The sequence below is a fragment of the Saccopteryx leptura genome, chromosome 3 (assembly GCF_036850995.1).
Source record: "Saccopteryx leptura isolate mSacLep1 chromosome 3, mSacLep1_pri_phased_curated, whole genome shotgun sequence".
Lineage (NCBI taxonomy): Eukaryota > Metazoa > Chordata > Mammalia > Chiroptera > Emballonuridae > Saccopteryx > Saccopteryx leptura.
This window is the reverse complement of record NC_089505.1, coordinates 81,587,191-81,606,724: the sequence shown is the minus strand read 5'-3', so window position 1 is coordinate 81,606,724 and position 19,534 is coordinate 81,587,191. Positions and strand designations below refer to the sequence as shown.

General features: G+C 47.8%; 1 protein-coding gene across 4 annotated transcripts in view; it reads left to right on the top strand.

Moving 5' to 3' along the window:
- Window positions 1-11,869, top strand: part of PEG3 (paternally expressed 3) — a 31,441-nt gene extending 19,572 nt beyond the window's left edge. For 2 of the 4 annotated variants that reach the window (XM_066374575.1, XM_066374576.1), the window contains 3 exons: window positions 2,788-2,890; window positions 4,022-4,111; window positions 4,450-11,869. In XM_066374575.1, the coding sequence (XP_066230672.1) occupies window positions 2,788-2,890; window positions 4,022-4,111; window positions 4,450-8,375 (4,119 nt within the window). In that variant the 3' untranslated portion in view covers window positions 8,376-11,869. The remainder of the gene's footprint in view (window positions 1-2,787; window positions 2,891-4,021; window positions 4,112-4,449) is intronic. The other 2 variants (XM_066374578.1, XM_066374577.1) reach the window with 2 other exon arrangements.
- The last annotated feature ends 7,665 nt before the right edge of the window (window positions 11,870-19,534 follow it).

Here is a 19,534-nt window from a genome sequence, read left to right as displayed (position 1 = left end):
TTGGAGGAACCAAACTGACCACCATGTTAGGAGTCTCCATAAAAAGATTAATGGTAGAAACTTTCTTAAACTTGATTTTGAAAAAGAAAGCTCCCTGGTGTGTTCATATGCCCCCTGTGAGGGCCGGCCGGTGGATTCTGCATGCTGTTCTGTGAGCCATGACTGCGTTTTCGGTGATCTGTGGGGAAACGGGGAACACAAATGTCTTTACTGGGGGGAAGGGGTTGTTAAAATACTCTTATGAAAAGAAGGTGATAGAAGATTGGTAGTTGGATTTTCTCTTGTGTTGCATCTCAAATGCCCTGGTTTGACACGGAAGAGTTGTTTGGCCCCATGTCTGGAAGCCACGATTTCTGTTAGCTCAGTGAGGTAGAAATAGCAGCTGAAATATAAACTACATTTTGGGGGAGGGGGTGTACAAAACAAAAAGTTCTCATCCTCCTGTAGCATGAGGTGGACATCTCGTAATGGTTCATGCATGTAGGTCATGTGACACTGAGGAGGTGCTGGCACTGGTCTCGGAATCACCTCTATTCCTCTGGAACTTGATCCCAGCTCCTGTGGACTTAGGTACCATTAATAGATTACAACCACAAAGTGTGAACCACTGATTTAGAGCCCTCTGTGTGCAACAGATGAATAGTGTTACATCAGCATCCTTTTATTTTTTCATTCAAACAATATTCAAAATTTAATGAGCCCTGGCCAGTTGGCTCAGCAGTAGAGCATCGGCTCGGCATGTGGAAGTCCTGGGTTTGATTCCCGGCCAGGGCACACAGGAGATGCGCCTATCTGCTTCTCCACTCTTCCCCCTTCTTTTTATCTCTCTCTTCCCCTCCCGCAGCCAAGGCTTCATTGGAGCAAAGTTGGCCGGGTGCAGAGGATGGCCCCGTGGCCTCTGCCACAGGCGCTAGAATGGCTCCGGTTGCAACAAAGCAACAGCCCAGATGGGCAGAACATCGCCGCCTGGTGGGCATGCCAGGTGGATCCTGGTTGGAGCATGCAGGAGTCTGTCTCTCTGCCTCCCTGCATCTCACTTCGGAAAATACAAAACAAATTTAATATACTTTTATTTTACTCTGACGAGGCAAACGGAGACAAAGATGGAAAAAATGCCTCTTCCCTTTTGCCTTTGCCCCTGGGGGTCTGTCACCACCAGAGATGGTAACCCTTCTGACTCCCTCAGCCCCCCCCCCCCCAGTTCATGACCTCAGCGGCTCTCTGCCAGCCCTCAAGGGAGGAGCCCTGGTCTCCTGTTGCTCGCTCCCACAAATGCGTCTTTTCTGAGGAAGGCAGCACAGCAGCCAGGGAAGAGTTCTGCTGCACACCTGAGCGCACAGGGGACTTCTTGCTCTCAAACTTGCTGTCTGAGCTGCAAAAGTGATGCAGTTTAGCCAGACGAGGCAGTAAAATCGCACCAATCTGGAAGGGGCCTTCCAAGCTTCTGTTAAAGATTGCTGGTTGTCCTAGAAACTCCCAGCCCTCACCTAGAGTTCTGTTTTTGAAGCCCTGCTTTAGTTCTGGTGGTTTTTTGACATTCGGTGGCCGGCCGCAGGCTCATTGGTCGGTCACTCTCAGTAGGACACGCACCTGGTTGTGCAGACACAGCTTTTGCTGCATGCCCACAGGGCTATCCTGTCCACGCCACATCCCAGCAATGGAACTGTAATAAGTCATCCAAGAGTCTTGATGGTGTTGCCAAGAGCCATAATAATAAATACACGTTTTCTTTCTGTAATGTGTCCCAGTATTTAAAACACACATCACATGGTGGAACAGCCACGCCCACAGTCCTGCAAGGTGGGCTGAGGCCCTTCTCTCTATTGTACAAATGGACCCTAGGCTCAGGAAGACTTCTGTTGCCGAGGTCGCGTGGCTCAGAAGTGGCATGGTCCCTTTCTCTGGCTCCGAAGCCTGTGGGCTTCCCACCCACCATGGTCTGTCTCCCAGCCTTGGTGCCATACCCCCCAGGACCACTGCCCTCTGAAAGCAGTATCATTCTACCGCAGCCGTCAGAGAAGGTTCTGTAATACCTTATATGTAGGGGTTGAAGAAGTTCTTTTTAGGAAAGGACCCATTCCCACAGAAAAAGCAGCTAAAAAATGGAGGTGCTCAGTGCCTCAAGTTTCTCCTAGGTTACGTGGAACTTCCACAACCGTGGAGGGGAGCTCACAGGGTAGCCGTGCGGCACAAAGGATGTGTGTGCAAACCACAGGGCAGGGGAAGACGGACCGAGGAAGGAGGCTTAGGTCACACTTCCTGACTGGGTGTCTTCTGTTCCCCGTGGGTTCCACATACAGTTGATATTTAGGCTGTGGGAGCTTTCCCACCAGCCCCCTCTGAACGGACCCCTCTCCACATCAGAATCTTACCTGCTACTTAAAGGCAGCCCCACCCAAGACCCTTTCCAAAGCCTTTGCTGACTAGCCTGGCCCACCCTGAACAGTCCCTCTACTAAACCTGTTGAGTGCTGATTTATCTGTACCCCACTTTGTTGTCGACTGTTCTCTAATTGTTTCATGAGTGTTTTCTCTCCAACCAAATTATAAGCGGCATGAGGGCAAGGAATATGTGTCATACGTTTTCTGGACCTTCCTCAAAGAGTAGTGCCAAGGTAGGTACACAGTAGGCCCCTGGTAAAACCTGACTTGGACCATTCAAAATCCTCCAATGCTGTGAGCACTTTCCTCACGCCTTTGTATGTGTAGCTCCCACGCTGCCAGCCTTCTCCTCTGTGGATGCCCCCGGGAGCAGACTCCATTGAGAGGTCTGCATTTGCTGTTTTAGGATACAGTGACCTACCAGGACTTCGTGGACCTCACCGAGAACAGGAAGGCTCAGAACTCCATTCAGGACAACATGGAGAACTACCTGAAGCTGCTGTCACTGGGTAAGCTGCTGCTTCTCTGATCATCAGAGCGTTTTGCCACCTTGCTCTTTTTTTTTTTTTTTTTTCCAAAGAAGCAGGGAGGCAGCAGACTCCCACATGTGCCTGACCGGGATCCACCCGGCATGCCCACCAGGGGGTGATGCTCTGCCCATCTGGAACCAGAGCCATTCTAGCACCTGTGGTGGAGGCCATGAAGCTGTCCTCAGCACCCAGGCCAACTTTGCTCCAATGGAGCCTTGGCTGAGGGAGGGGAATAGAAAGACAGAGAAAAAGAGGGAGAGGGAGGAAAAGCAGATGGGCGCTTCTCCTGTGTGCCCTGGCTGGGAATTGAACCTGGGACTTCCCCACGCCTGGCTGACGCTCTACTACTGAGCCAACCGGCCAGGGCTCCACCTTACTCTTTTTCAACTGCAGGATATGAGAGTCCATGTTAATCTGGGCTTCAAGGGCAGTAAGAAGCCTTTGAAAGATTTCCAGCAGAAGAGTCAACAAAGACACTTGGTTTTTAAGAAATCGCTCTGGCTCTGGATGGAGACCCTGTGGGACAGGGGTGTGGGGGACGGGGAGATGACTCTTGCCACAAGAGTTGATGCTCTTTATAGCATGGTGACAGCAGAGATTTTTAAGTACACGCTTAAAGTGGAATCCTCAGTTCCAGTGTGGGCTCTTCTACAAGATCACTGGTTTGGTCCTAGCTGGCCATGGGCTCTGCGGGTCCAGTGCCGGGGATGCAGAATGGTACCGACAATGCTCCATAAGGCAGCAGGGCCCGAGGAGGCCATGTGTTCAGAGAAGCGGGGAAAGGAGGAAGGCTGTGGGGGCCAGTGAAAAAGGGTATCAAGCCACTGAGGAGGTGGTTATGAGAGGGAAGCCAGCAAGGAGGCTCTGGATTTGGAGACGTGCAGGTCTCAGGACAGATGTGTAGGCAGCATCAAGAAGATCGTTTAAAATGCAGATTAGGATGGGTTAAGGAATGAGAGGAGGGGAAGGAGACTGCAGACAGAAGACATCCAGAGGACTGGTTCTGGGCAGCTGCTTGTTCTGTGGCTCGGAGGAAGGCAGACATCAGTTTAGAGTGTGAGGAGTCTCGGTCCCCAACTTGAGTATGAGCTGTCGTATTATTGTGAACAGGGGTTCAGCTTGCGGAAGACGATGGCCACTCCCACCTCACACAAGGCCATTCAAGGTCAAAGAGAAGTGCCTATCCAAGCACCAGTCGAGGTAAGCACTAGGCAGACGATGTACGCTGGCCGCTTGAATCAATGAGATGGGCTCTATAAATACATGGAGTCCGTCCTCATCTAACATTGTTCAGAGGTTCCGCGACATAACAAAACCAGTTTTACCGTAGGCTAATCGGCATGCACAGAGACACCTTCCTATGGCCTCTCCTCAATATTGAAATGAAACAGCACCGAACCAAACAATGTTACCTGAGGACCTGCTGTCTTGATAACCCTTGAATAGTTGATACTCGCACCACCATCATGGAAGTCCCCCCATTCACTTTGCCCATGTTGGGGTACTAAGGAGTGTTTATCATTGGTGTTTCATTGCAGGTCTGAAAGCTATGCCTGAAAGCAAAAAGTCAACTCACCGCCGGGGCATCTGTGAAGAGGAGTCTTCCCATGGGGCGATCATGGAAAAATTCACCAAGGATGTTGCACCCAACTCCAAATCTGGAAGGGCCAGGGAATTGAATGACTGGTCCCTGAGATTCCCCAGAAGGCTGGACAATGATTGGAAAGAAGTTTCCTTCCACAAGAGGGAATCTCTGATTCAGGACAGGGGTTGCGAGGGGAATGCGTTCGGAGGTGGGGGGAATAGTCATCACTCCAACCTGGTGTCCAAAAAGAAAGTCCTTGAGAGAAAGAGGCACTATCAGTTTGATGCCGATAGTCAGGGCTCCTCCATTCACGACCAGAGAAGCTGTCCAAAGAAGAGACCCTTTGAATGTAGTGACGTGGGAAAAGCAGAGAGCATGTGCAGCATCAGCGCTGCCCCCTGTGCCGAATCCCAGCCACTCGATTTCAGTGAGATGCCCTATGTGTGTGATGAGTGTGGGCGGGCTTTCGGTATGATTTCTGAGTTTGTCGAGCATCAGATCATGCACACACGGGTGAACCTCTATGAGTATGGTGAGTCCTTCATTCACAGTGTGGCCGTCAGTGAGGTCCGGAAAAGCCAAGCCCGTGGGAGACGCCTAGAATGTAAGAAGTGCGGGGAGACCTTTCCTAGCGGGACCGCCCTTGCCGAGCATCAGAAAGTCCACTCAAGAGAGAGTCTCTCGGAATGTAAGGAAGAGGAGGAGGAGGAGGAGTGTGAGGAGCTCTTCATGCCCAGCCCCACCTACAGCGAGCTTCAGAAAATCTACGGGAAAGATAAATTCTACGAGTGTAAGGTGTGCAAGGAGACCTTCCTGCACAGCTCGGCCCTGGTTGAACACCAGAACACTCATGGGGGTGACAACAGAGATGGGGAGCAGGGGGAGGAAGCCTCCCAACCCAGCCCAACCTTCGGCAAGCCTCAGAAAACGTACGCTAAGGAGAAGATGCACGAAGGCCAGGTGTGCGAGGAGACCTCTGTGCCCAGTCAGTCCCTTAAGAAGTGGCAGAAGATGTACTTGAAGGAGAAGCCTTTGGATTTTAAAGAAGGCGGGGGTGCCTTTCAGCTAAGCTTGCCCCTCGGTGAACCTCACAAAGTTAACTCTCGGAAGAGCCCCTGTGAGAGCCAGGGGTCCAGCAAGTCCGTCATTCATAGCGTACCCCGCGTGGAGTCTCAGAAGAGTCATACGATCACAAGACCCCCTGAAGGTGAGGACGGGAAGGCCTTCACTGTCGACTCGAACCCTGATGACAACCGGAAATCTCCCGCTCAGGAAAAAGTCTGTGTGAGGAAACCGAATGAGAGGTCGGTCATTCACAGCTTAGCCTGGGCAGCTCAGAAAAGTCACAGCGCGGGGGGGTTCACTCAGCCGCAAGCGGTGGCCGTGTCCACCATTCAGAGTGCGCGTGCCACGGAGCACCAGAAAGCCCACGCCGGAGAGAAGACCTCCGAAGGGAAGGAAACTAAGAGGTCTGTTATCCACAGTGTCGCCACTTTCAAAGTCCCCAAAAGTCGCGGCGGAAATCCGGGGGATCAGAAAGGGGAACCCTCCCGGTACACCTTAAACCTTCGTGATAAGCAACAGAAAACTCCCACCAGAGCCAACCCTCAAGATGCGCGGAAGAACGGCAACTACAAGGACTCTGTGATACGCAGTGTATCCTGTCCTGAACCCCCAAAAAGTACTACTGGAGAGGAAGACACGACTAGGGACTTGAAGAAGGATGGCCAACTGTCGATTCCCAGCGCCAACGCCCGCGAGCACCAGAAGGCACGTGCCAAGAAGAAGAACATCGAACAGAGGAACAGTGAGACCTCCGTCATCCATGCCCTGCGTTTCGGTGAGCCTCAGACCTTTCGCCCAAGAGAGAAACTCTACGAGTGTCCGGAGTGTGGTGAGTCCTTTGTCCGTAGCTCCGACCTCACGGAGCATCAGAAGATTCACCACCGGAAGAAGCCTTCCGGAACCAGGATCTACGAGCAATCCGTGATTCGCAGCTTAGCTTCCACCGAGCCTCAGGCGCGCGATGCCCCCTGGCCTGGGGTGATGCGTTACGCTCAGCAGACGGCCAAGACCAAGAACACCGAACAGCCTGCGCAGGCCAGTTACACCCAACACCAACCAGCGCAGACCAACTATGCGGAACAGTCAGGGGTGATTAGTCACACCCAGCAGCCAATGCAGATGAGTTCCTCGGGACAGATGGCCCAAATGGGTCACGCGGAACAGCCAGGCCAGGCGAGTTACACCCAGCAGCCAGGGGGATCAAGCTATGCCGACCAGGCCACACACACAAGTTATGCCCAGCAGCTGCCGCCGGTCCAGCAAGAATGCAAGGACTGCGGGCAACGCTTCGCCACCGTTGAAGACCTGAGCACCCATCAGAAAATCTATGCCCAGGAGGAGTTCCACGGGGTGAAGCTGTCTGGAGACTCCGTTATTCAGAGGGTGGTAGGCCTGGGCAGGCCGGAACAGGAAGAGTATGAGCAACAGGAGCCAGACAAGGAGGCGGAGCAGGACAACCCCGAGGACACCATCTATGGATGTGAGGACTGCGGGCTGGGCTTTGCTTACCGTGCAGACCTCAAGGACCACCAGAAAGTTCACAGCAGAGAGTATCCCCTTTACACCCGTGAGTACACATGTTCTGTCATTCACACCCATTCGGTCAGTGAGTATCTGAGGGAGGCCACCGGAGAGCAGGTCTTTGAATGCCGGGCATGCGGGGATTCGTTCATCCATAGCTCCTTCCTCTTTGAGCACCAGAAGGTCCATGAGCAGGATCCGTTTTATGGCCGTAGGAGGTATGACGAGCCCTTTATGCAGCCTTGGGCCGTTAACCCCCCGAGGTTCCTCGCCCCACAGAAGAGTCCTCCTCTGACAGGGCTGTTCCTCCAGTGCCACATCTGTGGGCTGGATTACATTCATGGCTCTGTCTTTAACGAACATCTGGCCCTTCACATGAGAGAGGGTCCGCAGGAACGGGGCCCGGGAGGAGGTGACGATGTGGTCAGCCCCGGCTTAGCCCTCGCTGAGTTGCAGAGAAGTCAGGCGGAAGAGAAGCAGTATGAATGTGAAACCTGCGGAGAATCCTTCCTTAGTCAGTCAGACCTCAAGGACCACGGGAAGGTCCATAAGAAGGAGGAGCCCTATGATTACGGGGCTGCCTTCGTCCACACCTCCTTTCTCACTGACCCCCCCAAGAGAGATTCGTCCTTCTTTGAGTGCAAGGACTGTGGGAAGTCCTTTGTGCATAACAGGGTTCTCACTAAACACCAGACGTTTCATTTTGAAGAGGAAGAAGCTGCTGCCGCCCAGGCCGTGGAAGCCAATGTCCTCCTCCCACGGGAGGTCCTGAGGATCCAGGGGTCCCACGCAGAGGCTGCCCAGCCAGAAGTGGAGGTCGGCGAGCCCAGTGGAGAGGCCGCAGAGCCCGATGGGGAGGCTGCGCAACCCGACCAGGATGAGGAGGAGCCGGACGGCGCGGGGGTCGAAGACCCCGAAGAAAGAGCCGGGGAGCCGGAGGAGGGAGACGCGGATGAGCCCGATGGCGCTGGGATCGAAGACCCTGAAGAGGAAGGTGACCAGGAGGAGATCCAGGTGGAGGAGCCGTACTACGACTGCAGGGAGTGCGGCGGGACCTTCACCTCCAATTCAGCCTACGGCGAGCACCTGAAGACCCACGCCAGGGTGATCATCTTCGAGTCTGGCAACGTCCACGGGGAGGGCTTGCACTACCCCGCACATGCCGGCACCAGCACAGGCGCCGCCGACAACAGGGCTGAAGAGGACGACAAGTACTTCAGATGCGATGTCTGCGGGCAAGTCTTTGGTGACCGCCTGTCCCTGGCCAGACACCAGAATACCCACACCGGCTGAGATGAACAAGCGTCAAGGCGGGAACGCCTGGACTGAGAACTGGACCCTCTCAGAGAATTCAGACTAACTCCTAATAACAATGCCACAGGGGACACCTAGCGTGGCAGGTACATACACACCGACTTTTAACCATCAGACAGCTTGAACCGGAAAGGACCTAACCGAACATAGAGCACAGTGGTGGTTCCCTGGGTTCTTAACTCTCACCACCACCCCAACCCCCTGCCAAACACCGGTGTGTGCACATGGGGAAAAATCCTAGGAGATTCTGAGACTACAGAAACAGCCCCAACCACCTGTAAATGACATTTCCGTCACGTACATGATATATATATATATCATTTTCCTGAGATGTGTGTCACATAGCAAATCATAGCCAATACTAGTCATTACAAGTATTGGGAATTAATATAGTAACAGTCACAGTTTACTATGCAGAGCTACCTTCACCTGGTAAGCTTTGACTTTGACTTTTTTTTTTTAATGGAAAAGGATAGGAGCACCAAACCAGTATATATATATATTTGTAAGCCTCTTAGGTCCCATGATTTACTGTGCGTTGTTTTAGTCCCTTCGTGTCTTTTTCTTTTTTGAGTGATCATGTATTGTTCCTTGCTCTTTAAATATTCCTACAAAGGTGTAGTCGTGAAAGATAAACTGTCTTTTTACTCTGTGCTATTGGAAAAGAGAAGTGCTTTGAGCTTCCTTTTCAGCCACGCTGTCTTAACACCAAGACTCGGGAACCTCGGTATGTGGATCGACCTTCTGTGACCCAAGTGGATCCATTGCCGCGTTATACCTTGCAGTGATTCTAATGCGAAGAGATGACAGGTTTTTTTTTTTCTTTGAATGAGCTTCATGTGCATTTAGTAGTGACTTCACAAAACCCAAAGCTTTTCCCTGTAAATCTTCTTGGCCTTTAAAAAAAGACTGGGTTGCAACCATCACTAGATCACGACGGTGCCTAATGAGGGTTGAGAACCAGAGGGAGAGGCTCTCATCTTGTACATAAGGATGTAGATATAATTGTCACCCCTTCTTTGTGCGCTTCCTGCCTTAAGTGACAAGTAGCAACGTGACTTTATTCGTCTTGGCCGCCGCATACATTAGTTTGCCCCTGGGTGCCCAGGAACGAGCCTCCTAATTAGCGCTTTCTACTGCTGAACTTAATTCTTGCCTTCACCTGTCTGACCCTCAATCCCAAGTCTCATTTGCATTAAAGAAAATTTTTTTTAAAAAAAAAGCTTTCTTTACCATCAACCCAAGCTTGACATGGAGGACTCAGGCTCCCCAGCAGTCTTAATTTGTGTTGGTACTATTGGTCCCTTCCTCTTTCACCAGTTTTGAGAATTTCTGAGCTCTCCATCAGTGCCGCGTTGGTTTGATGGCCTCCGTTGGCCGTGAATCCCAAGTGGGACCTCATAACTGATGCCTGCCTATGTCTTGTTCTCTTCCTTTTTCTTCTCTCCTCCTCTCGCCTAGTGACTTTTGAGACATTTTTGTTGTTGTTGGCTTTGAGTTCGCTGGGGTAAAAAAAAATGTAAAAATTAAAAAAAAAAAAGTTTAAAAAGTGGATCTGTTGAAGGAGTGCTCAAAGGATAAGAGCAGAGACGTAGAGCGAGGAAATTAAAATGCTTGAGGAACATGACCACATCTCACTCTCCCTAGATCCTGCATGACTGGGCTCAGAGCTGCCGGGAATGCCCACATCCAAGGGAGGTTGTTGGGCAGAGAGAGGAGGGGAGCCAAGGAAGGGAGCCTCAACATAGCAGCAGATTTAGGGGAGTGGGGAGACACACAGAAGGACACATCAGAAACAGTCATAAGACCAGGTTGGTGAGAATGTGTCCCGGGCAGTTTAGAAGGGGTCATCTTGATGGCATAGCGTCGGTGGGAATGCCCAGAGGTTGGGATGGACACCCAGGATAACGGGAGCAGTGAGGCCCCGTCTCAGAGGCAGGCCCCGAGACGGGAGCCATTGCTGACCTCGGGGTCAACTTGGGTTCCTCACCGTCGGCAGTACCAATCAGTAGAACTTTTTCGGAAAGCGTTTTGCCAAACATAAGGGTGTCCATCCCATTTTAGCGAGAAATTAGGAACAATTTCAATGCCAAACGATAGGAGAACGAACAATTAAGTGGACATATTCGTGATTCTTACGCAGCTGTTTAAAAAAAAAAAAAGATAATCGTGAAGAGTTATGTAGTAACATGGAAATATATTTACAGAATATTAAGTGGAAAAAGCAGGACACAGAATTATATTTATACTACAATTATAACTGTTTAAAAAGGTATGCTTATAGTCAACAGCTGTTGTGTTGTTGTTGTTGTAGGCTTATAGTTGAGCATTATTTTCTTAAATTCTCATTTCTTTATAGTAGTGTTACTAAAAAAGTTGATAGCCACGTCTCCATTGTGAACATAATATGAACTCATGTATCAGACACTTGGAAAATAAAAGTGGAGGAAAAAAATACTCCATATTCCCACCTCCAAAGATAGATAACCTTCAGTATATAGTTTCTTGTTTCTGTGCACAGGTTCATGATTATAACTGTCAAAACATTTATTCAAAGCAGTTGTTAGGTTATCCTTGTGGAATTGCAGTCAGCGCTTTCATCTTAAGGTTTTCAAACATTTCCTAATGGTGTTCTGATGACAGAGTTGATGATCTGTGTTTCAATTATAAGGATAACATATACCCAGAGGAAAAGAATTGGAAAATACAGAAAATTAGGAAAGAAAAGATCACTCGTATTCCCAATACCCATCAACTGTTAACATCTTGATTTTGTTTCTTCTGTCCTGTTTCAGTGCACAAGCTTGTGAGTAGGAGTGTTAAATGTGTATGCATAAAGTCTATGGTGAAAAACATAGGGAAAAATCATTAAATCATGTCATTGTGGGATCATGATGAAATATTTTGTCTCAAATTTCTTGAATGATTGTGGGTGTTTTGGTAACTGAATCTTAAGTATGTATTTTTCCATTACAAATTTAATACATACTTGTAGCAAATTTTGGGAAATTCAGTCAAGTAGAAGAAAATTATTCGTATTCCCTGCACCTAACAACAACTGTTAACATCTGTCTACAACCAGCCTGTGATTGTTAGGGCACTAATGATAAGTCAAGTCAAAGGTGGGAAGAAATACGGAAAACAATTAAGAAATAGTTATGTGGTTGTGGGATTACAGTTAAATATTTCGTCTTGGTTTCCTTGAATGATCTTTATCATGGTGTTTTTGTAATCCACCTTTATTGCATATATTTCCATTATAAACAAAGAGTGTGTTTGTTATAGAAACTTTGAAGTTGCAGATATGTAGAATGAGAAACTCACCCATATTTTCATCATCCAAAAACTGTGGTTAACATCTTGATACATTTTTTCATCTTGTTTCTGTGCACAGGTTTTTGGTTTGTTAATATGGTTGTGGTCATTATATCTATCTGTAATAGTGTCAACAATAAAAATAAAGTTAAAAATAAGATATTTTTCAGTCTCTTTATTTTAAATTCAGTGAGAAGTGGAGAGGCAGAGAGACAGACTCCCGCATGTGCCCAACTGGTATCCACCTGGCATACCCACCAGGGGGCGATGCTCTGCCCATCTGGGGCATTGCTTGGTGGCAACCCGAGTCATTAGAGCGCCTGAGGTGGAGGCCATGGAGCCGTCCTCAGCGCCTGGTCCAACTTTGCTCCAATGGAGCCTTGGCTGCGGGAGAGGAAGAGAGAGACAGAAAGGAGAGGGTGAAGGGTGGAGAAGCAGATGGGTGCTTCTCTTGTGTGCCCTGACTGGGAATTGAACCCAGGACTTCCGCACACCGGCCCAACGCTCTACTGCTGAGCCAACTGGCCAGGGCCCTGTCTCCTCTTTTGTCCATTTTCAGTGTTTGGGATTATTAAATATAGTGGGGTTTTTTTTGTTGTTGTTAAAATTATTAATCCAAAAACTTAGTGCCTTCTTAGGCCTTAGTTTGCCGCACAGCTCTTATTTTAGTTTTAAGTATTGCATATTCTGCTTGACCGGGGGGTGGTACAGTGGATAGAGCATTGGCCTGTGACCCTGAGGATCCAGGTTTCAAACTCCCAAGATCAGCAGCTTGAGTGGGGGGTTGCCAGCTTGAGCATAGGTTCATAGACATGACCCCATGGTCGCTGGCTTGAGCCTAAGGTCACCGGCTTGAGCAAGGGGTCACTGGCTTGGCTGAGAGCCCCCCCAACCCCTCCGGTCAAGGCACATATTAGAAAGCAGTTCATGAACAACTGAACAGCTAAGGTGCCACAATTAGGAGTTGACTCATCTCTCCCTTCCTGTCTTTCTCAAGCTATCAACAACAAAAAATCATACACCATAACTGAGTAGGAGTTATTTCTGGAATGCAAGGATAGTTCAACCGCAACATAATAAAGGCCAAATATGACAAGTCTACAGCTCACATCATACTCAACAGTGAAAAGCTGAAAGGTTTTTCTCTAAGGTCAGGAACAAGACAGAATTCCCTCTCTCATACACATCTATGTAACATGCTACTTATAATCCTCAACAGGGCAAGCAGGCAAGAAAAGTAAACAAAAGGAATCCAAATCTTAAAGGGAAAAGTGCCCCCCCCCCCATGCAAGGTAACATTTTCGTAAGTTCTGGGGAGTAAGATGTAGACACCTTTGGGAAACCATTCTACTTAACTCTTCCCCCCACCCCTTAGTTTGGAAAAGAAGAGACAGAATGTGGTCTACTTTGTTTTCTGGAGTGAGAAGGGTTAGAGCTGTCTTTGTGGATATGTCTCCTAAGGTCAGGTGTTGCCTAGACCAGTGGTTAAGAGCACCCATCCTAGAACCAAACAGAGTTGGGGTTTGAATCCCAGCTTCCCATTGTGTAAGTACTCTGTGTTTTTATTTCCTGCAAAACAGAAATAATGATATCTATCCAGGACTGGCTGCGTAATTTTTTTTGGGGGGGGGTGACAGTGCAAAATTAAAATTGGGATCCCATATTCAGACATGATTAAGAATTCCAGACATGCACAGCTGAGCATTAAAATCTACCTACCGTACCTCCAATCCCATCTCCCACACCCGGCAAGGGATGTCCTTCTGGGGCTTGGATGTTATGGAGGATGGAGCTGGTGCCACAGTGAGCTTAGAGATCAGATTCTTCTCTCTCCACTTCCTCAGACAATCAGGGGATGGGGTCCCAATTGCAACTACCATCCAATTATCAAGTGAGAGAGAGAACAGGACTTTCTTCCCACTGGGCAGAATCCTGGGTGAGAGGCACTGACTTCTCTAAGCAGGGAGTTTTGCCTGAACCTGAAGGAATGCTATCTCCACCCAGGTCCTCTGTATCCCCTGACTGAACCCCCAAAAGGCCTAGAGTCAACTATTTTCTGCCTTGGGCTCCAGCCGCTACCCTCTTTTAAAAATATCACATACACATGTTTCCCTCTCTGAGGCTTTGCACTGGCTATTATCTCTGCCCAGAGGACTCCTCCTCCAGATGTCAGTATGTCTTATTCTTGGATTGTTTTAGAAATTTCCTTGGCCATTCTGAAATTGCAACACTCCCAAACACCCCCGCCACCCACAACATACCCTCTGTTTAATTTTTCTCCATTGTACTACCATCTGATTCACTATTTACCTTATTTTTTATTGTCTCTTTTTTTTTTTTGTATTTTTCTGAAGTGAGAAGTGGGGAAGCAGACAGACTCCCGCATGCGCCCGACTAGGATCCACCTGGCATGCCCACCAGGGAGCAATGTTCTGCCCATCTGGTGCAGTTGCTTCATTGCAACTGGAGCCATTCTAGCAACTAGGCAAAGGCCATAGAGCCATCCTCAGTGCCTGGGCCAACTTTGCTCTAATGGAGCCTTGGCTGCGGGAGGGGAAGAGAGAAACGGAGAGGAAGGAGAGGGGGAGGGGTGGAGAAGCAGATGGGCACTTCTCCTGTGTGCCCTGGCTGGGAATCGAACCTGAAACCTCCACACGCTGGGCCGATGCTCTACCGCTGAGCCAACAGGCCAGAGCCTTGTCTCTCTTTTTGCATTAGCAAGGAAATGCCACAAAGTCAGAGGTTTATGTCTGTTTGGCCCCCTATTGTATTTTCAGGACCTAGATCAATGCCTGATAGTAGGTACTCAATACATCAGGGGTCGGGGAACTTTTTGGCTGAGAGAGCCATGAACACTACATATTTTAAAATGTAATTCCATGAGAGCCATACAACAACCCGTGTACGTTACGCATTATCCAATAAAAATTTGGTGTTGTCCCGGAGGACAGCTGTGATTGGCTCCAGCCACCCACAACCATGAACATGAGTGGTAGGAAATGAATGGATTGTAATACATGAGAAAGTTTTATATTTTTAACATTTTTTTTTATTAAAGATTTGTCTACGAGCCAGATGCAGCCATCAAAAGAGCCACATCTGGCTCGCGAGTCTAGGTTCCCAATCCCTGCAATACATATTAGTTGGAGGAGCAGTCAGGTATGTACTTGGACTCTGGCTCCCGACTTTCCAGGATTGGATAACCAGCTTTGACACTGGCTAACAATGTTGCCTTGACATATATTTTAAACTTCCAGACCTCAGTTTTCTTATTCATAAAATGGGATTGTTGACATGTTTCAAGGAAGAAATGCACGCATCCCGGTTCCTCTTCCATAAATGGCAGTTAATTTTGCTATTATTGCTACAGCTGAACCCCAGACACCAGGGAGTTAGTGTCCTTTTGGTTTGTTTGTTTTTCTAGGCTTGTAGAGAGATAATGGACAAATAAGAATTGTGTAGTAAGTCATGATGTCAGGGAGCATTGGTCCTCCAACTTTATTCTTCTCTTCAATATTGTGTTGGCTGTTCTGGGTCTTCTGCCTCTCTCTCCATATAAACTTTAGAATCAGTTTGTTGATAGCCAAGATAATGTCATACTTAGCGGTGGGATACAGCCAGTTCACAGTGGTTTGGCAGAACCGATACCTAATTTTTTGTTGAGTTCAGTGAACTGGTGGTTAAAAGTCACTTGTCATCAGGGTTCTCTGTAAGGTAGGTGCCTGGGCAAGCCACCCAATGTGGAAATCACCAATTGATATCCCTTACTCTTTTTTAACGTTCATCTGCACAACAGCGTATTTATTCTAAGTGCCCATTGTCATGTTCATTCCTTCCAGAGGTGTAAAAATTTTGACAGAACTATGCTTATAATATTTATTCATTTCATAAACTCATTATACCTTTGATGCAATACCATCTTTCCCCATGTATGAGACACACCTTTTTGGGAAAAGATTTGGGGACTAAAACCTGGGTGTGTCTTTATAATACAGTAGTTGTAGATTTTTTTTTACTTGCATTCCCGCTTTTTCATGCTTGTTTTTGCGCTCATTGTTGAAGACAGTGATTCGTCATCAGACACAGATGAGGACAAGCTAATGGATGGGTGTTTTGACAGTGATGAGGAGTTGTATGGATTTTATGATGAATAAAACCAGAGTTCAATAACTTTACCTAATACATTTTATTTTCAAAATTCGGGTCCCCAAATTAAGGTGTGTCTTATATGTGGGAGCATCTTATACATGGGGAAATATGGTACTACATTTTCATTCCCTCGTGTTTGCTACTTCAGTAAACAAGCATAGAACATAAAGAGAAAAAGTGCCACACAACCAGGGGTGACAAGCTGTCATTTGTTTCAGTTTTGTGTTATGCCCAAAATCCCTCTGAGATATTATGAGTGTGCTGGCGTTTCCCCCCGAACCGTGAAACCCATAGGAAGCTAGGACACAATGAACCAATAGAAAGATAGATTTCAAAGGTTATCTTATCGCCCATTTCAGAAGCTGTGGAAGTATCAAATGCATGAAATAATAAACTACCTTTTGGTATTTTGGGGTTTTTTATACTTAAAACAGTCCCTAGCACAGAGAACCAGTTGTGAAATTATTTGAATCCCACCACTGGGTCATACTCATAAGTTCAGGGATGCTTGGACTCTGGATCTCTGCTTCCACATTTGTACACTGCAGCCAGACCAGGACTCATTCTCAGTCACTGGGGGGGGGGGATCTGTCCCACCCTCTGATGACCCAGGGCTTCCCTCCCTCTCCTGGGCTGAGCCCTTGGATGGTCAGGGACAGACCTGAGTTTGAGTCTTCTTCCAACCTCATCTGCCTGTGGCTACGGGCCGTTTCTCTGAGCCTGAGCCCCCCCATCCAGGAAATGTGTTGAACATGAAGACGAAATCCAGCCAACGCCCCAGGATTCCCCATCCGCACCAACTTCTGACACCATGTACCCATTCTGTGCTTCCTGGTTTTGGAGCCTCCATTTACTCAGCTACTTTACAATTTCATGCCTCTGTTTTGGGACCTGTAAAATGGTAATGATAATACTACCTACCTAAAAAGGCTCTGGAGAGAGGTTATAACATCTGCATTGAGGCTTAGAACAGGAATTGGCATAGAGCACACAAGTGTTCAAGAAATATTAACCCTACGTTATCATCCTCATTGTTATGCATAACAATTATTACATGATCCCCATATATCTTGAGCCCTCAGTAAGTGTGCTTTAAAGTCTTTTTTCTTTTATTGATTATTGATGAGAAAAAGAGAGAGACAGCAATTTGTTGTTCCACTTATTGATGCATTTATTGGTTGATTCTTGTATGTGCCCTGACCAGGGAGTGAACCTGTAACCTTGGAGTATCTGGGTGATGCTCTAACTAACTGAGTTACCCGGCCAGGGCTGAATGTGCTTTAGTCAAGTATAATGGTTCCTAAACACAGGAAAACATGCCCTATCTTGCTCGTGAAAAGAGAAATGTAGGCCCTGGCTGGTTAGCTTAGTCGGTTAGGAGCGTGCGTTGTCCAGAAACAACAAGGTTGTGAGTTCAATCCCCACTGAAGGTACATACAAGGAAGCAACCAAAAAATGCAAGACTGCGTGGAACAACAAATGTTTCCCAGCCTGACCTATGGTGGTGCAGTGGATTAAGCATCGAATTGGAATGCTGAGGTCACTGGTTCAAAACCCTGGGCTTGCCCAGTCAAAGCACATATGGGAGTTGATGCTTCCTGCCCCCCCCCCATATCTCTCTCTCTCTGTATCTCAATCTCTCTCTCTGTCTCTCTTCTCTAAAATGAATAAATAAAAAATAATTAAAAATAAAATAACAAACGTTTCCCTTCCCCCTCTGCTCTGTCTCTCTAAAAATCAATAAAAATTAAGCCCTGGCCAGATGGATTGCTTGTTGGTGGGTTGGAGTGTTGTCCCAGAGCATGGAGGTTGCCGGTTCGATTCCTGGTCAGAGAACATAGAGGAGTGGTTCAATGTTTCTCTCTCTCTTTGCCTCTCTCTCAAAATAAGAAAGAAAGAAATGTAAACTAGAACTGCCCTGAGATCCTGAGATACTGGTTCTCGACCCTCACTTTATAAAACTTAAAGCATAATATAACAGTGGGAACACCCACATGCTCACACTGGCTGGTGGGATGCTAAGATGCCACAATGTCCATGGATGACAATGTAGAAATCTCCTTATCAAAATGACACATGCCTGTGCCCTAAGCAATTCCAGCTCAGTGGGTTGATCGCAACAATTTACATAGCAGCAGAATTGCTGAAGGTTAAGGTGATGAACTCAGTGCTCGCTGTAGCAGCAAAGGACTGAAAACAACTCAACTTCCCAGGAGTCTGGAACTGGTTAAATAAATTAGATCACAACCATACAACAGAATCCACACCACTGTGCAAAAACGGTGAGCAAATTCTCTTTGGGGTGATATGAAAAGCTCTCTGAGATAGACTGGTAAGTAAGGTAAGTAAGAAGAAATGAAGGCACAGAACAGTGTGTTAAGTGTACCACCTTTTGTACAAAAAAAGGAGGAAATGTGAATATGAATAGTTAAGAAAAGGTAAAACACTGTATTACATTCAGAGGCGGATTAAGGTCGGTTGAGTCCCCAGGCACAGAAGAAAATATTGGGCCCTTTAAAAAAAGAGAGAGAGAGACAGAGACAGGGAAAATAAAAATACATGTTAAGCGTATTTTTTTTCTGTATTTTTCTGAAGCTGGAAACGGGGAGAGACAATCAGATAGACTCCCGCATGCGCCCGACCAGGATCCACCCGGCATACCCACCAGGGAGTGGACGCTCTGTCCACCAGGGGGCGACGCTCTGCCCCTCTGGGGCGTCGCTCTGTTGCGACCAGAGCCACTCTAGCGCCTGGGGCAGAGGCCGAGGAGCCATCCCCAGCGCCCGGGCCATCTTTGCTCCAATGGAGCCTCGGCTGCGGGAGGGGAAGAGAGAGACAGAGAGGAAGGAGAAGGGGAGGGGTGGAGAAGCAGATGGGCGCTTCTCCTGTGTGCCCTGGCCGGGAATCGAACCCGGGACTCCTGCACGCCAGGCCGACGCTCTACCACTGAGCCAACTGGCCAGGGCTTGTTAAGCGTATTTTTAAATTAAAAAAAATATTATGTACTATTAACGTTAAAATTGCCCATATGAAACTAAACTTGGTGTCATTAGAAAAAAAGTATAAAGTTGGGTTTTTGCGGGCCCTTCAGAAGACAGGGCCCAGGGCCCGTGCCTGGTGTGCCCACCATTAAATACGCCTCTGATTACATTTATACATATATATAATAGCACCCTGATCTGGTAGGTCAGTTGTTTAGATCATCGGCCCCCATACACCAAAGTTGTGGGTTTGATCCTCTGTCAGGCCACAAACAAGAATCAACCAATGAATGCATAAATAAGGGGAACAACAAATCGATGTTTCTCTCTCTCCCTTTCTCTCTAAAATAAAGAAAATAAAAATTGGTCCTTGACGGTTAGCTCAGTTGGTTAGTGTTAGACTGAAAAGAAGACTGGCGACCGAAAGGTTTAGAATCAGGCTTTATTAGAAAGAAAACCTGCCAGGCTGTCTTGAAAAATGAGAGCAGCCCCGGCTACAGTCTTAGGCCATGTTTTAAGGGTTAGGTTAGGGATAGGAAGGGTGGCGGGGCATTTGCTGATTGGCTGCCGCTATCGCTGGCGCAGGGGTGCTTTCCACTAATTACGAATGTTTGTACCTTTTCAACCGTCTGCAGTTTCAACTGTCCATGACTTCTTGGAATTGTGACATCGGACATTCCTTTGTGGTCACCT